Source organism: Fonticula alba, assembly GCF_000388065.1.
Source record: "Fonticula alba strain ATCC 38817 unplaced genomic scaffold supercont2.7, whole genome shotgun sequence".
Taxonomy (NCBI): Eukaryota; order Rotosphaerida; family Fonticulaceae; genus Fonticula; species Fonticula alba.
The window spans coordinates 1,624,944-1,638,223 of record NW_009242977.1 but is presented as its reverse complement, the minus strand read 5'-3'; the positions used below and the strand labels follow the sequence as shown (position 1 = coordinate 1,638,223).

Genomic DNA, 13,280 nt, shown 5'->3' with positions numbered 1-13,280 from the left:
GCGGCGTTTTTCTGGGGCTCCGCATCCGCAGGACACACCCGCGGTCGTTCTCTCACACACTGGCCCTCATCCTGCCTTTTGCCTCCTCTGTCTGCCGCCGCCCCCGGGCCCTCCCCCCCCCCCCCCCCCCCTTTCCTTGCCCCGTCCGATCGCTGTGGCCCATTCCCACGAGAAGGCCGGCTGAGAGCTCGCACACGCGCGCCAAGCATGCCCGAGTCCCTGGCCACCGAGGTTTTGTGCCCCCTGCCGATCAAGGTCGGCTTGGCCCTGCCAGTCCGAGTACCCCCAGGCGCCGACCGGGCAGCCAACACACCCGACGCCTCGGCCATACCACAGGCACTGGTTCTCCGCTTGGAGCTGGCCATGGACCAGGGGCAGCCGGTGCTGGCAACCTTGCGAGCGGTCCTACGTGACCGCTGTGCCGGGCTCTTTGCTCCGGGTGTGGCCGATTCGCGTGTTTGCCAACTGGCGGATGCTTGGTTCGAGCGCGCCGCCCCGATTCTCATCCAAACGGTCCAGCAGACCCACCTGCGGTTCGCACGCCAGGCCGCTGCAGGCCAGTGTCCAAGCGACCTGCGTGGTGCCGCACTCGCGCCCGGATCCACCCCGGCCGATCCCGACCCCACCTCGCAGCCGGTACGCACCCATCCGCCGGCGCCCCTCTCCGCCGGCGATGTAACAAGCTAACCCAGGCGTCTGCCCCATCGGCCAGACGACCCCCCTGTCGCACGCGCAATCCACCACACCTCCTGAAGTGGCTGCCTCCAGCCCGAACGCCACTCGGCGAGATGATACTCCCGTCATGGCTGCGCGAGCCTTTTGCCGGCTGATGGCCCTCCCGGCCTTGGCTCCGGCGGTCTTGGCGCTGATGGACCAACTTTCCCTCGGGCATCTTGACCAGCTGTCCGCGACTGATAGCGCGGCTTCCATGGCCAGGTGTGCCTGCAATGCGTCCCTCCCTCCCGGCCATGCTGCCATGTGGCCCTCTGCTTGCGCCTGTTAACCACTGTGCTGCCCCCCATCGGCCGCCTCTTCCTCCTTCGCGACGACGGACCCTGCTCGCCTATGCAGGAGCGACGCCGAAGCGCGCAGCCGCGAGTTCGACCCGGCCAATGTGTCGGTCGTGTGGGACTTGCTTAAGGTGAGTAGCCTGCCTTTCGGGCCACCATGCTTCAGGGCGTTCTCTTTTGACGAGATGTTTCCCTCGCCCCCCCCCCCTTGCTCTCGCTCTCGCTCTTTCTCCCTCTGCCCGCCTGCACATCACAGCCATCCCGTCTGGGTCTCCGCTGACCTGCCTCTCCCTCTTCGCCGGCCACCAGACCCAGCAGACCCTTCTGCAGTCACAACTGGAGCAAGACACCTTGGCCCGGGGGCGGATCTTCCGCCGGCAGGTGGTGCAGGCATACGATCTGGCCCGACAGCTGATGCCCGAGGACTTGCTCATCCTGTCGGAGAACCTCTTCGACATGGATGCCCTGTCAGCATCGGGCCTGATGCCATCCGACTCGACACCCAACCTCCTGGCCACTGGTGATGTGCCGGCCCGATCGCCGCGCGAGGGCTCAGCCCCGACCCCGGGTGCCACTCCGGCCGCCGTCCACGACGCGCCGATGCTGCAGCTGACCGACCTCGGCATTGAGCCAGATCGCGCACGAGCCGCCCTTCGCCTGGCCCAGGGGAATGTGGTCCGTATCCCGCACACCGCCTGGGCCGAGGGAGATGCATGGTATTTCCATCGGGCAGGCACCTTCTGATGCTGACTAACTGTCGATGTCGGCACACACACACACACGACCACGACCACGACCACGAAGACCGACGCCATCTCGCTGCTCTTTGACCGTCCCCACCTGGTGGACAAAGAGCTCCAGGAATCCAGCACCTCGGGATCCTCCCAATCCTCCGGTGCGCAGCGTGCCTCCTCGTCTCCCATCACCAACTTGTCACTCTGCCACCCGGCTGACCCATGGCGGCCGGCACCGCCCTCGTAACCGCTTCACTTCCAGTATTTGGCCAGATTGCCTCCAGCGAGTCGATCACCACACTGGCAGCCACGGCACGGCAATCACTCGCCGGGGCCTTTGGGCGCCTGTCCTCCGGGAGCTTCACCAACCGGCAGCGCTCCTCCTCGCTGTCGGAATCCAGCAGCTCGGCATCCCTGTCGGGCGTCGTGTCGCCATCGACCCCGACCCCGGCGCCTGCCACCCCGGCCGAATCCTCTCGGAGCTCCATGTCCCTCAGCCGACGGGCTCTCTCCAGCCTCCAGCGGACAGTCGACCCGGCAGCCAGTCCGGCAAGTCGGACTGGACCGGCCCGGTCGCCTCCCTCCGCCGCGGAGTATGTCCTCGGTGAGTGGAATCTCAAGCTGGCCTCCCCCGGGGGGACTAACGCCACTGGTGCCGGGTCTGCTGGCCAGCACCACGTTCGCGTGCGCCTCCTCTCCAAGGACCCGGCCTTGGTCGAGCACTATTGCCAGGCAGTACGTCCTCCCGGGTGCCCTCCTCCATCCTGGTCCATTTTCTTTCCCTCATGCACACGCGCTGCCCCTCTGACCAGACATCTCTTCTCTTTTTTTTTCTTGCATGGATGACTTTTCCCGGGCCCCTCCTCGGCCCCTTGTACCTTTCGCCCTTTCATGCGCCAATCCAGCATCAACGCCATGCGGCTTCCATACGGGCTCCCCGGCCGGGCGAGGTGGCCGAGCGCATGTCACTCTTCGGGGAAAAGGGTGCTCGTTTCGCGGTGCGCCTGTCAGATGCCTTCGCCGGTCCTGACCCGGGTACGTTCCCTTTCCTCCTCCTCCTCCTCCTCCTCCTCCTGGGCGTCCCCCACGCCATATGTCCACCTCTGACAGGCGCCGTCTGCCTCGAATTTGCGACCTGCCGCCAGATTTCACCCGAGCCACTCAAGCCTCGCCCGTGGCCGAGTTGCTTCTCCAGCCGCCAGGCAGTCAGTGGACTGCCGCGGTCGAGGCTCTCCGCCGGCAGCCCCGCTCGCCAGAAGGTCCGTACAGCTTCCCGGGCACTCTGCCTCTGTTCCTGGTCTTCAGGGGAAGGATATACTGACCCCAGCAGCAGTCGGGATTGTCACTACCCGACACTCGAACCTCCCCTTCTGCCATGTGGGGCTGCATATCCTGGCACCGGAGGCCACCCCCTCGGGCATTCTCTCGCTTTTTCGGTCGGCCATCCTCGAGGCATGTCGCCATGGCGCCAGCCGGGTATCGGCCCCGGTCATCATCCATCCGCCGGAAGCAGAAGGTACGCCGCTCGCTCACCGGATGGAGGAAAACCACCCTGGACGGACCAGCGGTGCTCTCGCATCTTGCTTAGCTCCTTTTATCCCTCCCTCTCTCTTTCTCTCTCTCTCACACACACACACACACACGTCCGCTCGCCCGCCTGCGTGCCTACCTCGCCAAAATACAGTTCCCATCAAGCGCACGTACCTGGCCACAGTCATGCGCACAGCTCGGGCCGCCATCCTGGACGGCGTGGCCAAGTTCCACCGGGGGGATTCGGAGAAGCCCGGGTCGCTGCAAAGCCCCCTGGTGGCCGGCAAGGCTCCAGACCTGGGGTCCATCGACGCCGGGCTGGCCACCGTTCCGCTGGGCTTCCGGGGGGTGGACTTCTGGGTCAACTTGGAGGCCGCGTCCGCCCTGGTCCCAGGTCCCGGCAGCCTGGAGCGGTATCTCTTCGATGCGATGGAGGAGATCTTCGGCCAGCCAGCGTCAGTGGCAGCCAGCCATGGTGGGTGACACAGACAACCGGCCCGCCGCCATCCGGGGGAGGGGGATGGACAATCCCCCTGACCGGTTTGGCTAGTGCCACTCTGTGTGAGAATATAGCCTCATATGGTGGCCTTCTTCGGGGCATGCACCAGAGAAAGTCGCAGTGGAGGAGGAGGATGTATTGGAGGGCGCAGAGGCTGCGCACACAGACAAGAGAAAGAGACAGGGCCGGAAGATAGAGGGGGCGAAGCAGAGGGGAGGAGAGAGAGAGAGAGAGAGGAAGAAGAAGAAGAAGAAGAGGAGGAGGAGGAGGAGTGGAGGGAGCCACGCGCAAACCCCCCAAGTCTAGGAGGGCGGGTTTATAATACACTCATGCGTGAGAGGAGGTGCCGCGCACGTACATAGACACACACGCGCACCCGCACACCCGCACACAGCATGCTTATCTGAGGGGAGAGGAGGGGGAAGAAAGAGGGGAGGGGGCAAGGGCATGGCCGGGGAAGGATGGCCTCTCAGAGCTCATCGCGTCCGGCATCGGCCTTCTCGGCCTTGGCAGCCGCCTTCGCCGCCTCCTCGGCCTTGGCAGCCTCCTCCATGGCCTTGGCACGCTCCTCCATCTGGGCCTTGGCCTTGGCGTTGCGCGACAGCCAGGAGGCATACGCGTGGCGGGCACGACCAACCGCCTGGATGGCATTGCGCGTGGCGATGGCAGCCTCGGAGGCCTCATCGGCAATGACCACACCGCCGCCCTGGGTGAACTCGCGCTGGCGCAGGGTCTGCGCGACGTTGATCGACTGGAGGGCGATCTCGGCCACCATGCGGGCACTGCGCGAAGCACGGTCATTCATGGACAGCAGATCGCGCCAGGAGTCCAGCTGCGTCGAGTGCACGTCGATCTCCTGGCTGCCATAGACCGCCTGGTCGAAGGCCTTCTCGGTACGGAGGATCTCCTCGAGCTCGAGGCGGGCACGCTCGGCGGCGGCCGAGTCCCGCACATCGCGGACCTCGCGCTCGGCCTGCAGACGCTCCTCGCCGGCGGTCTCCTCGAAGAAGGCCCGGGCCTCGTCCAGATCGTCGGTCAGCATGATGTTATCGAAGACGGCCCCCGGCCGGGTCTGCATGACGTCCAGCCCGATGTGGCCGATGTCCGGCAGGACATAGGCATCCGGGTCGTGAACATACTCCGGGTTGGGAATCATCGGATGCACCCAGACACCGCTGTAATTCGGGTTGGGCATGGTCTCCGGCACCCACTCGCCGCGGTAGTTGTGGTTCAGGGTCATCGGCGGGTCCCAATCGCCATCATGCTCGTCCACCCAGTCGAAGGGCTTCACGGCATCCGGGTCGGGGATGAACTCCGGCTCGTCGTCCCAATCGGCCGGCTTGCGGGAATTCGGGTCCGGGATGAAGGCCACCGAATCCCAGTCATCCGGCCGGCGGACCGAGGGGTCGGGGATGCGCGACGGCGGCATCAGGTCAAAGTGCGCCGCCAGCGAGCCGGACCCGGCAATCTGGTGGTCCACCAGGATCTGATAGGTGAGGTTGGGCCGGATGATGAAGGTGTACGTGTGGCTGAGGCCGTCGTTCATCGGGGGGATGACAACGCGCAGGGAGTGGTTCTTCCCGCGGTACTTGATGAGGGCTTGGATGCGATTGACATTGGTGCAGACATCCGGGCCAAACATCAGGTGGAAGTCGGTGTCCGAGCTGGCGGTCTCCTGGTCGACGTCGGGGCCCAGGAGCTTGAGGTAGGTCCCGCCACAAATCGGGCCGATCTCGTGCTTCACCTGGTACTGGAAGACCAGCGGCCGGTCGCGGTTGGAGAAAACCTCGTCCAGCTTGGCCGTGGCCATGAACTGGGTCCCAGGGCCGTGGGTCTGCAGGCCCTGGGCATTGGCCGCGTCGGCGAAGATCTCCCCGGGAGAGAGCTAGCCGGAGGGTGGGGGAAGGACCAGGACGATGGGGGTCAGTCAGAAGGGTGGGAGGGAGAGAGAGAAGGAGAGAGAGAGAGAGAGAGAGGGAGAGAGAGAGAAGGAGAGAGAGAGAGAGAGAGGGAGACAAAGACAAAGAGAGAAGGAGAGAGAGGGAGAGAGAGAGAAGGAACAAGTGAGAGAGGGCCGCAGACAGGAGGAAGGGACAACGCACGCGCAGAGTGCCATAGTCATCGCGAGCCTTGGACTGGACAAAGCGGCCGAGGGACTCCGGGGTGGAGAAAGTCTCGCGGAAGTAGACCTTCGAAGAGGCCAGCGCCGGGAGAAGAGACGCCAGCAGAGCGAAGAGGGCGATTGAAAGAACAAAACGGGCGGATCGCTTGGGCGGCGACATCCTGGCGGTCAAGATAGAGAAGCAGGGAGAGGGGGGAGGGAACAGAGGAGGGAAGAGGAGTCTGCCATATCGCAGGGGACCATACGGGGCCCGCACCATGGGCCGGCAAGAGTCTTCCCTCGGGGCCCCGCGGCTGCCAGGGCGTGTCTATCGATTCGAGAACCGTCCAAGGGCGAATGGCCCACTGGGCGGGGATCGACAACTCGACGAGAGGGGGGAGGGGCTCGCCTCCGGCCTCGCCCCCCTCCCCCCCCCCCCGAACGGCCTCCAGCCCGTTGGAGTTGATCGGCACCATTCGGTCCACACACGCTGCCCCCCCCCCCCCCCCCCCCCTCCCCAGGTCGGCCAGGCGGGGCACGGGTGCGGTCAGCACGCCCTGGGTTTCCTTCCGGAAAAGGAGTCGTCGACTATTGTTGTTTTTGTTATTATTTACCTGGCCACTTCCCGAGATTTGCGTACGCAGGCAGATCCCGGCCATCCTCCCCGAAGCTGGCAGCCCGGCCAGCTTGCTCGACCGTGCGTGGCCTCTCTTGGTTGGTCGGGGGGCGGGGGAGGGGGGATTCCCCCCTCGGCCAGCGGGACGGGGGCGGCCAAGGCAGAGAATGCCCGGAAGCCCGGCCCCGAGAGGCACACGGAAAGAAACGAGGGTGCCGGCTCCCGCCGGGGAGAGACACCATGCATTGTCCGTGCTCTTCTGCCACCGGCCGCCCCAAACACTTTGGAACCATCCCGGCACAAAATGGGGCCCGGCAGATAGGGAAGAGCGGAGGGGCTTTGTGGGTGGAGCTGCCGTGACTTGCGTCTGAGGATCCCCCGCTCCACGGGCGGTATGGTGTGTGGGGGGAGCAGGGCGGTGAGCGCAATTCGAAACAGACCAATGGCCGAGCGACCAATCACACGCTCGCACGTACCCCCCCCCCCCACAGGCACAGCCCACCACGGACGGCGCTGGCCCAGGCAGCGGGTAGGCATGGGACACACGCCGAAGACATATCCGTGTCCTCTCCGGCGGGCTTGGGACACGCCTGGCGGCTCTGAGGCCAGTATGGATCTGGGAGCAGCGCAGGGGGGATGTGGCAGCGGCAACGGCAGCGGCAGCGGCAGCGGCAGCGGCAGCAGCAGCAGCAGCATAGCCGGGCGAGCTCGTCAACGCGCACTGGGGCTGGCAAGCGCCCGGAGCCCCGGGGGCACAGGTCACTCGAGCTGCGGCGCGCTTCCGCCTGACCGGCGGTCTGGCCGATCATATGTTTATGATTTGGGGTCATGTTATCCACTTCCGACGGAATGATATTCCCCAGGGTTGGAAGAGGCGTTCTTATCCAGCACGAGGTGTCCCCGGTGAGAGGGGGTTATGGCGTGGCGGCACGGCGGAGAACGCACACACACACACACACACACACACACACACACACACACACACACGCACTATGCAACAGCACACTGGCGGCCAGGGGAAGCAACGGCCGACAACCGAGTGGCAGCACGCATTCGCGAGGGTGAGGGTGGGGCGGGGGGCATCGCCGGGCGGCGGCTCCCTCGGAATTGGGACCCCGGTCAAGGGCGGGCAAAGGAGAGCCGGACACCGACGCCGATGGGCGACCTCCCCGCCGGTTGCCGGGTCTCGCCACCCTGGGCAGAGCACGCAATCAAAGAGTTTCCCTCCTCCCGCTCGAAGGCCGTATGAGCGTGTTTCGTGCCCCTTCGCACAAACACATGTCGCTGTGGGGCGCGCCCAAGGGGCCTTGACGCTGGGGGACCTGGCGCGGCGGTGGTTCAGGCTCCGGGCCGTCCACCGGAGCACCTTGTTTCGGGCCTCCCCGACCCCCCCCCTCCCGGAGGGCGACGGTCCGCTGTGCGATTTTCCATGCCCACGACTTCCCCCCCCCCCCGGGCGGTGGGTAACCGGCGGCAGTCTGGCCCGGGGCAGCAAGAGGGTCGCCGTGTCGCTGTGCAAGCGGCGCGCCCAGGGCGGTGTGCGGCAAACGGGCCCAACTTGGCCCTTTGCATGTCAGGGGAGAGCCTCGGACGCCGGGGTCGCTGACCCTCCCGTGCTCTGGACGTGCGCCCGCCCGGGGGGGTGTGTGGTTACCGCGGCCGGATGCTCTCGAGGAGGCCCGGGCGCGGGAGGGAGAGCCGGTGGAGAGGGGGGGGGGCAACTATTTCGCACACCGATTTCCCAACCCGCCGGGGGCACCGGCTTGTCAACGCCTTGCAGGAGTTTCTCTGGAAGATCTCCGCGTCACCCTCCCCCCTCCCCCCTCCTCCTTTCCCCTCCGCCACCCCAGACACACACACACACATACGCACACCATGTCCCGCTTCGCTTCGATCCTCAAGACCTGGTACGAGCCCGCCGCCGTGCCCATCTATGCGGTCATTGCCCTGTCCACCGTCGGCGCCACCTACTACCTTGGCCGCCTGATGAACGGCCAGGATGTCGCCATCAACATGAAGAAGCCCATGCCCTTCCTCAACACCAACCCGGACTCTCTGCCCACCAAGTTCATGATGGTCAGCAACAAGGAGCGCTACGAGGCTGCCTTCGCCAGCCGCGCTGCCCAGCTTGCCACCCTCGAGGCTGAGTACGCCGCCAAGCAGGCCGATGAGGCCTCCCTCTAAGCGTCCGGGCTATGCCGCATGCGAGCGTGTGCATGTGCGCGCTCCGCCGCGGGGTGCCTCCCCCAACTGCCGGCCGGCGCTCCTCCCCCTCCCCCCCCCTCCCCTCCTCTCGCGCACACACACCGTGAGCCCTCTTTCGCCGCTGCCCATGCGCCCCGCATCCAGGGCCGAGACCTGTCACAGTCGCGCGTCACATAGACAGATGTGTGCTTTGTCGGCGTGTCCTCAGAGAACCCCCTTGCGCGTGCAAATGCCAGTGCTGGTGTATCGGCGTGTCTCGTGCGCAAGTGTGAGAGGGGGTGGGGCATGAGAGAGTCGCCGGTGCAGTGGGGCGGGGGACTGCATGGCGACGCCGGCGCCACGTTCGTTGCCCCTCCCCTCCCCTTTCCGCATCCGTGAAGAGAAAGATGCCCCCCCCCCACCCCACCCATCCACCCATCCACCCACACTCAAACACATTTTCCAACACCCATCCCTGCGGATGGGGGCCTGTGCATGCGCATGTCCTGTGTCACGCATCTCACCCCACACACATGCACACAACAGACGACGACAACATGTGCTGCCTTCTTCCCTGGGGACCCGGCTCCTCCCCTCTCCACGCTTGATGCGTGATGTACCAATAATACTTTTCCAACAGAAAGATGCCTCTCGGCTGACGGGGCTCATGTGTGTCTCTGGTGCATGGCTTGGTTGGGCTCATTCGTGTGCTGAGGGAGCCGCCGGGGGAGGGAGCAGGGACAGAGCACTCTCGTAATCACCTCGGCCATACCCCCCTGCCTGCTTCTCCCCCAGCCTCCTGGGGCGGAGGCGGGGCGGAGGTGCGACGACACGGCGCAGAATAAGCCCAGCAGGAGGGAGGCAGGTGGGCATTAACTGACTGGCCTCTAAACCGACAGGGGTTCGCGGCCAGGCGAGCATGATGTCCCCCAATCATGTGGTCTTGCTAATGGGCGAAGATACGAGCCGCTCGGCTCGGTAGAACCCCCGTCGGGTGCAGACGACCCGGCGTTGGACGAGTTGGCCAAGGATGAGGCGTGGACGAGGGCAGGAGAAAATGGGTGTCCTTCAATGCGGAGAGGGAGGCCATGGACCGAGGGCACTCTTGCCTTGTGTCCCCCTGCGCCCGGCCCCGCGGCCCGAATCTGTGGCCTCAGCCGGTGTGGCTGCCCGCCAGCGGGGGGGGGAGGTCAGCACCCAAAACCGCAGGCGGCGAAAGGACACTTAACACGGAGGAGGGCCTGGCTCCTGCCCTTGCTCTGCAGACTCTCCCCCCGAGGTGGGAAGAAGTCCACACGCGGGTCCCGAGGCTCGGCCCCCCCTCCCCGGCTCACACACCCTAGCAATGACAGGGCGTGGCCGCCCCCTTTTGTCGTGGGGCGGGGCCAGCGTCGCGCAGCGTGGGCTGCCGGTCTCTCATGGTGCCTGATCAAGCTCGGACGTCTCCGTGGGGAGGGGGGGGGGGGGGGCGGGGGAAGGCGCGTAAGGAGATGCGGCGGTCAGGGCACTGACGCATCGGCCCTTTAGGCTGACGGGGCGCCCGGAAGCGGAGGACTCGCTCGTTCCTCCGCCGCCCAGCGAAGGAGGGGGGGCGGGGGGCGCGCCTTTCGGCTTCTCGGGACACGTGAGGCGCTGGCCGCCGGACCGCCGCGAGTGTGAGCATCCCACCAGTGGATGGCCGGGGGGGGGGGGGGGCACAGACAGAACCGGGGGCACGAGCGGCCAGGTCCCAAGGGAGGAGGGAGGACCAAAGGCCGAGCCGGTGAGCGGCCCGGAAAAAGAGGCCCCGGGGACCGTCCGGCATGCCATTGCCTTGGTCGTCCCCGACTGCGTGTCAAGGCCTCGGGAGCAACGCGGCCGTGCGGCGGCCTTGGGAGGAACGCGGCCGTCCGACGGCCTCGGGGAAGGCAGACAAGCGGGTGGGGATCAGCCAGCGAGGTTGGCATGCCTGGGGCATATGGGCTCAGGCAGGGGGGCGGGGACAATATTACGATTCGCCTGGGGGCGGGGCCCGCCGGGTCCCCCGCCGAGAGAGCATTCCTCGCGCTGTCTCGGTACCAGTGCGACCCACAGGCCGGTGGGCGACGCGGGAGGCACAGTGATCTCCCCCCCCCCCAGGCCGGCATGCTCTCGGGGCCCATTACCGGGGCATGGGGGCCACAGACCAAAAGGAGGGGGGGGGGGGCACGGAGGAGTCCCGGGGATGGCGGGCGCAGCTTTTTTCCCTGCCCGGCCGATCGACCGGCCGCCGCGGGTCCCGCAGCAGGAGTCGGGCCGTCCCCCGGACGGGTCGGAAAGGCGCATACCGCAGCCGGGTGCCTCTTTCCCCGGAACCGAGGGAGGCCGAGGGGGACAGAGGCGTCCTCGATGACGGACCGACACAGACGGCGAGGAAGAGAGACAGACGGGGCGCGGCATCCCTGGCAGCTGACCTCGGTCGCTGCCTGCCGGGCCGGCCGACCGGGGTGTGGTGGCCCCGCGGTAAATACTCCCTCCCCGGCTCAACAGGATGAAGGCCAAATGCCGGGGTGCAAAGAGCCGCGGCAGGAGGGCACCAACGGTGCCGGGGGGAGGGGAATGGGGGGGGGGGGGGAAATCCCCCCCATTCCCCGGCAAGGGTTCAGCTCCCGCGTTCGATCCTTGGGCGACCGAATATCCCCAGGCCATCAGGCCATCCAGGGGGTCGGCCCGGCTGATTGCTTTCCGCCGTCTTCGGCCCCCGGGGGGACGCCGCCCACATGCCCTCGCCCTCCGGTGCTTTTGGCATGCCGGGATTCTCGGTCCGGCGAGCGGGGAGGCCCGGCCCCACCTCGTGGTGTGCACATGAGTCGAGCGCGAGGGGGCATGAGGGGGAGGGGGGGGGGGGAGAGGAGGATGGTCGACGTCCATGGCCACAGCTTTCGCTGGGCGAACTCCGCCCGCTGGGCCGGTCGTCCAGGCGCGCTGCGTCCCAACACTATGCTCTCCTCTGATGCCGGCCCCTGCTGCCTTCATGCTGCCTGCTTCCAGGGCGCGCATGCGCCGGGCTCTGGCGCGCTTGCTCGCGTAAGGTGAAATCAAGGGGGGGGGGGCCGCCAATGTCCTTCTCGATAGTGGCGCCCCATGGTGCGCGGGCAGAGCGGCGCATAATATATATTCTATAAATGCGGTCATTTGATCTGTCCCAGCCACGCGGCAGACGACGTGGGACGGATGGCCGCGGTCTATCCCTTTTCCTGAGGGGCCGGGGACCGCGGGACCTGACCAGCAAGCGTGTGTGCGTGTGTGTGTGTGTGAGCTTTCCCCTGAGGGGATTCACGGAGGGATGGCGAGGGGCGCCGCGCACCCCGGGGGGGGGGGGGGGGGGGGACGGGGGGCCGGAGCACCCTCGGGACCGCGGCTTGGTTCCGGATCCGGATGCGGACAAATTGCCTCTTCCTCGCGTGGCCGAGGAGAGAATGCACACACAGGGCCGCGAGGGCGGGCCGGCCCGTGTATGGCAAGCCGGCCGAGCATCGTGGTCTCCTCGCCCAGGCGGGGTGTGGCCCGGGGGGCCGAGGGGGGGGGCCGAGGGCCGGGGGAAAGGCGCGCCCAATCTCATCATATGCCCCGACGGTTGATGGCCGTGGGTAGTCGGCGTGCGAGGCGGCCGCGCAACTAAACCCGAGGCGTGTGCGGATATGCACGCGGGTTGGTAGCAGCATTGTCTCGGGGCCTGGCGGCTGGGCGCGGGCCGGCCGGCCGGTGCCCGTGGCGGCGCTCGGCCGACCGGGGCGAGCGTCTTGGCGGAAGCGCACCGTACGTATGGGCGCCCCAGGCCGAGTGTGGCCAGACTCTGGCCGGAGAGTGGCTGGGGGGGGGGGGGGCGGGCGGGCCAGAACGAGCGAGAGGTCGCGCCCTCAAACGGGAGGATACGCCCACGGCGGGGCACAGCTGCAAGGCCCAGACCCCCTCCCGGAGGGGAGGGAGGAGGGGTCACCGGCCAAGGCGGCGGGGCTTCGGCCGCCCGGCCCACAACCAGGACCGACGGCGCCCCCCCCCCCCCTACTCCCCGCCGCCGCCGCCCGGCCCTAGTTGGCAGGTCATCTCTCACTCACTCTCGCTCTCCGTGGCGCGCTCTCCCCGGGGCGCGCTGGCACGACGCCCACCGCCTGGGTCTCTCCGCCTAGGCCCGGGGGAGAGGCCTGCCCGCGGGCAACCGGTGGCAGGCGCAGGTGCGCCTAGCCAACGCACGCTCCCCAGATTCGGCCGCACGGTGGGGTGGGCCCGCGCATGGGAGGGCGGGGGGGGGCCACGCCTCCCATGCCTCGGAGGCCAACACTTGCATATGAGACCGCGCACATCCCCGGGGCCCGGGAGAAAGAGAGGGCCGCCGCACGCCACAAGCTCGTGCGCATGGTTAAGCCCCCGGCTGGTTTTCATCCGGTGCCGCACCCGCGTTCGCCGGGCACACTCGGCCGGGTGCGAGCAGTGACACATTCACGAGTGTCTTGGGCGCTGGGCATGCCCAGGTACGAGCATCCCCGGGCTCGGGTGTGTCTGTGCGCAGCGGCGCCGGCGGAGTTGAAGGCACGTAGCCCCAGCGAAGCCGGCGGGCACTGGGGGCGGGGGGGGGGGGGGGGGGGGG

The 13,280-nt window shown here is 67.3% G+C and overlaps 3 protein-coding genes across 3 annotated transcripts; 2 read left to right on the top strand and 1 right to left on the bottom strand.

Moving 5' to 3' along the window:
- The first annotated feature begins 126 nt into the window (after positions 1 to 126).
- H696_04550 (hypothetical protein) lies at positions 127 to 3,908 on the top strand. Its single transcript, XM_009498431.1, has 10 exons — positions 127 to 636; positions 713 to 936; positions 1,072 to 1,141; positions 1,320 to 1,685; positions 1,815 to 1,905; positions 2,007 to 2,479; positions 2,650 to 2,779; positions 2,890 to 3,003; positions 3,078 to 3,260; positions 3,429 to 3,908. Exons 1-10 carry the CDS (start codon positions 208 to 210, stop codon positions 3,755 to 3,757), a joined length of 2,409 nt encoding a protein of 802 aa, XP_009496706.1. The 5' UTR covers positions 127 to 207; the 3' UTR covers positions 3,758 to 3,908.
- A 113-nt stretch (positions 3,909 to 4,021) lies between these two features.
- On the bottom strand, positions 4,022 to 6,120 carry H696_04549 (hypothetical protein). The gene is made up of 2 exons (XM_009498430.1): positions 5,876 to 6,120; positions 4,022 to 5,658 (listed from the first exon to the last, which is right to left on the bottom strand). Exons 1-2 carry the CDS (start codon positions 6,053 to 6,055, stop codon positions 4,243 to 4,245), a joined length of 1,596 nt encoding a protein of 531 aa, XP_009496705.1. The 5' UTR covers positions 6,056 to 6,120; the 3' UTR covers positions 4,022 to 4,242.
- A 2,245-nt stretch (positions 6,121 to 8,365) lies between these two features.
- On the top strand, positions 8,366 to 8,674 carry H696_04548 (hypothetical protein; the record flags this gene model as incomplete). The annotated part of the gene is made up of 1 exon (XM_009498429.1): positions 8,366 to 8,674. The coding sequence occupies one exon, from the start codon at positions 8,366 to 8,368 to the stop codon at positions 8,672 to 8,674; it is 309 nt and encodes a 102-aa protein (XP_009496704.1).
- Positions 8,675 to 13,280: the final 4,606 nt, after the last annotated feature.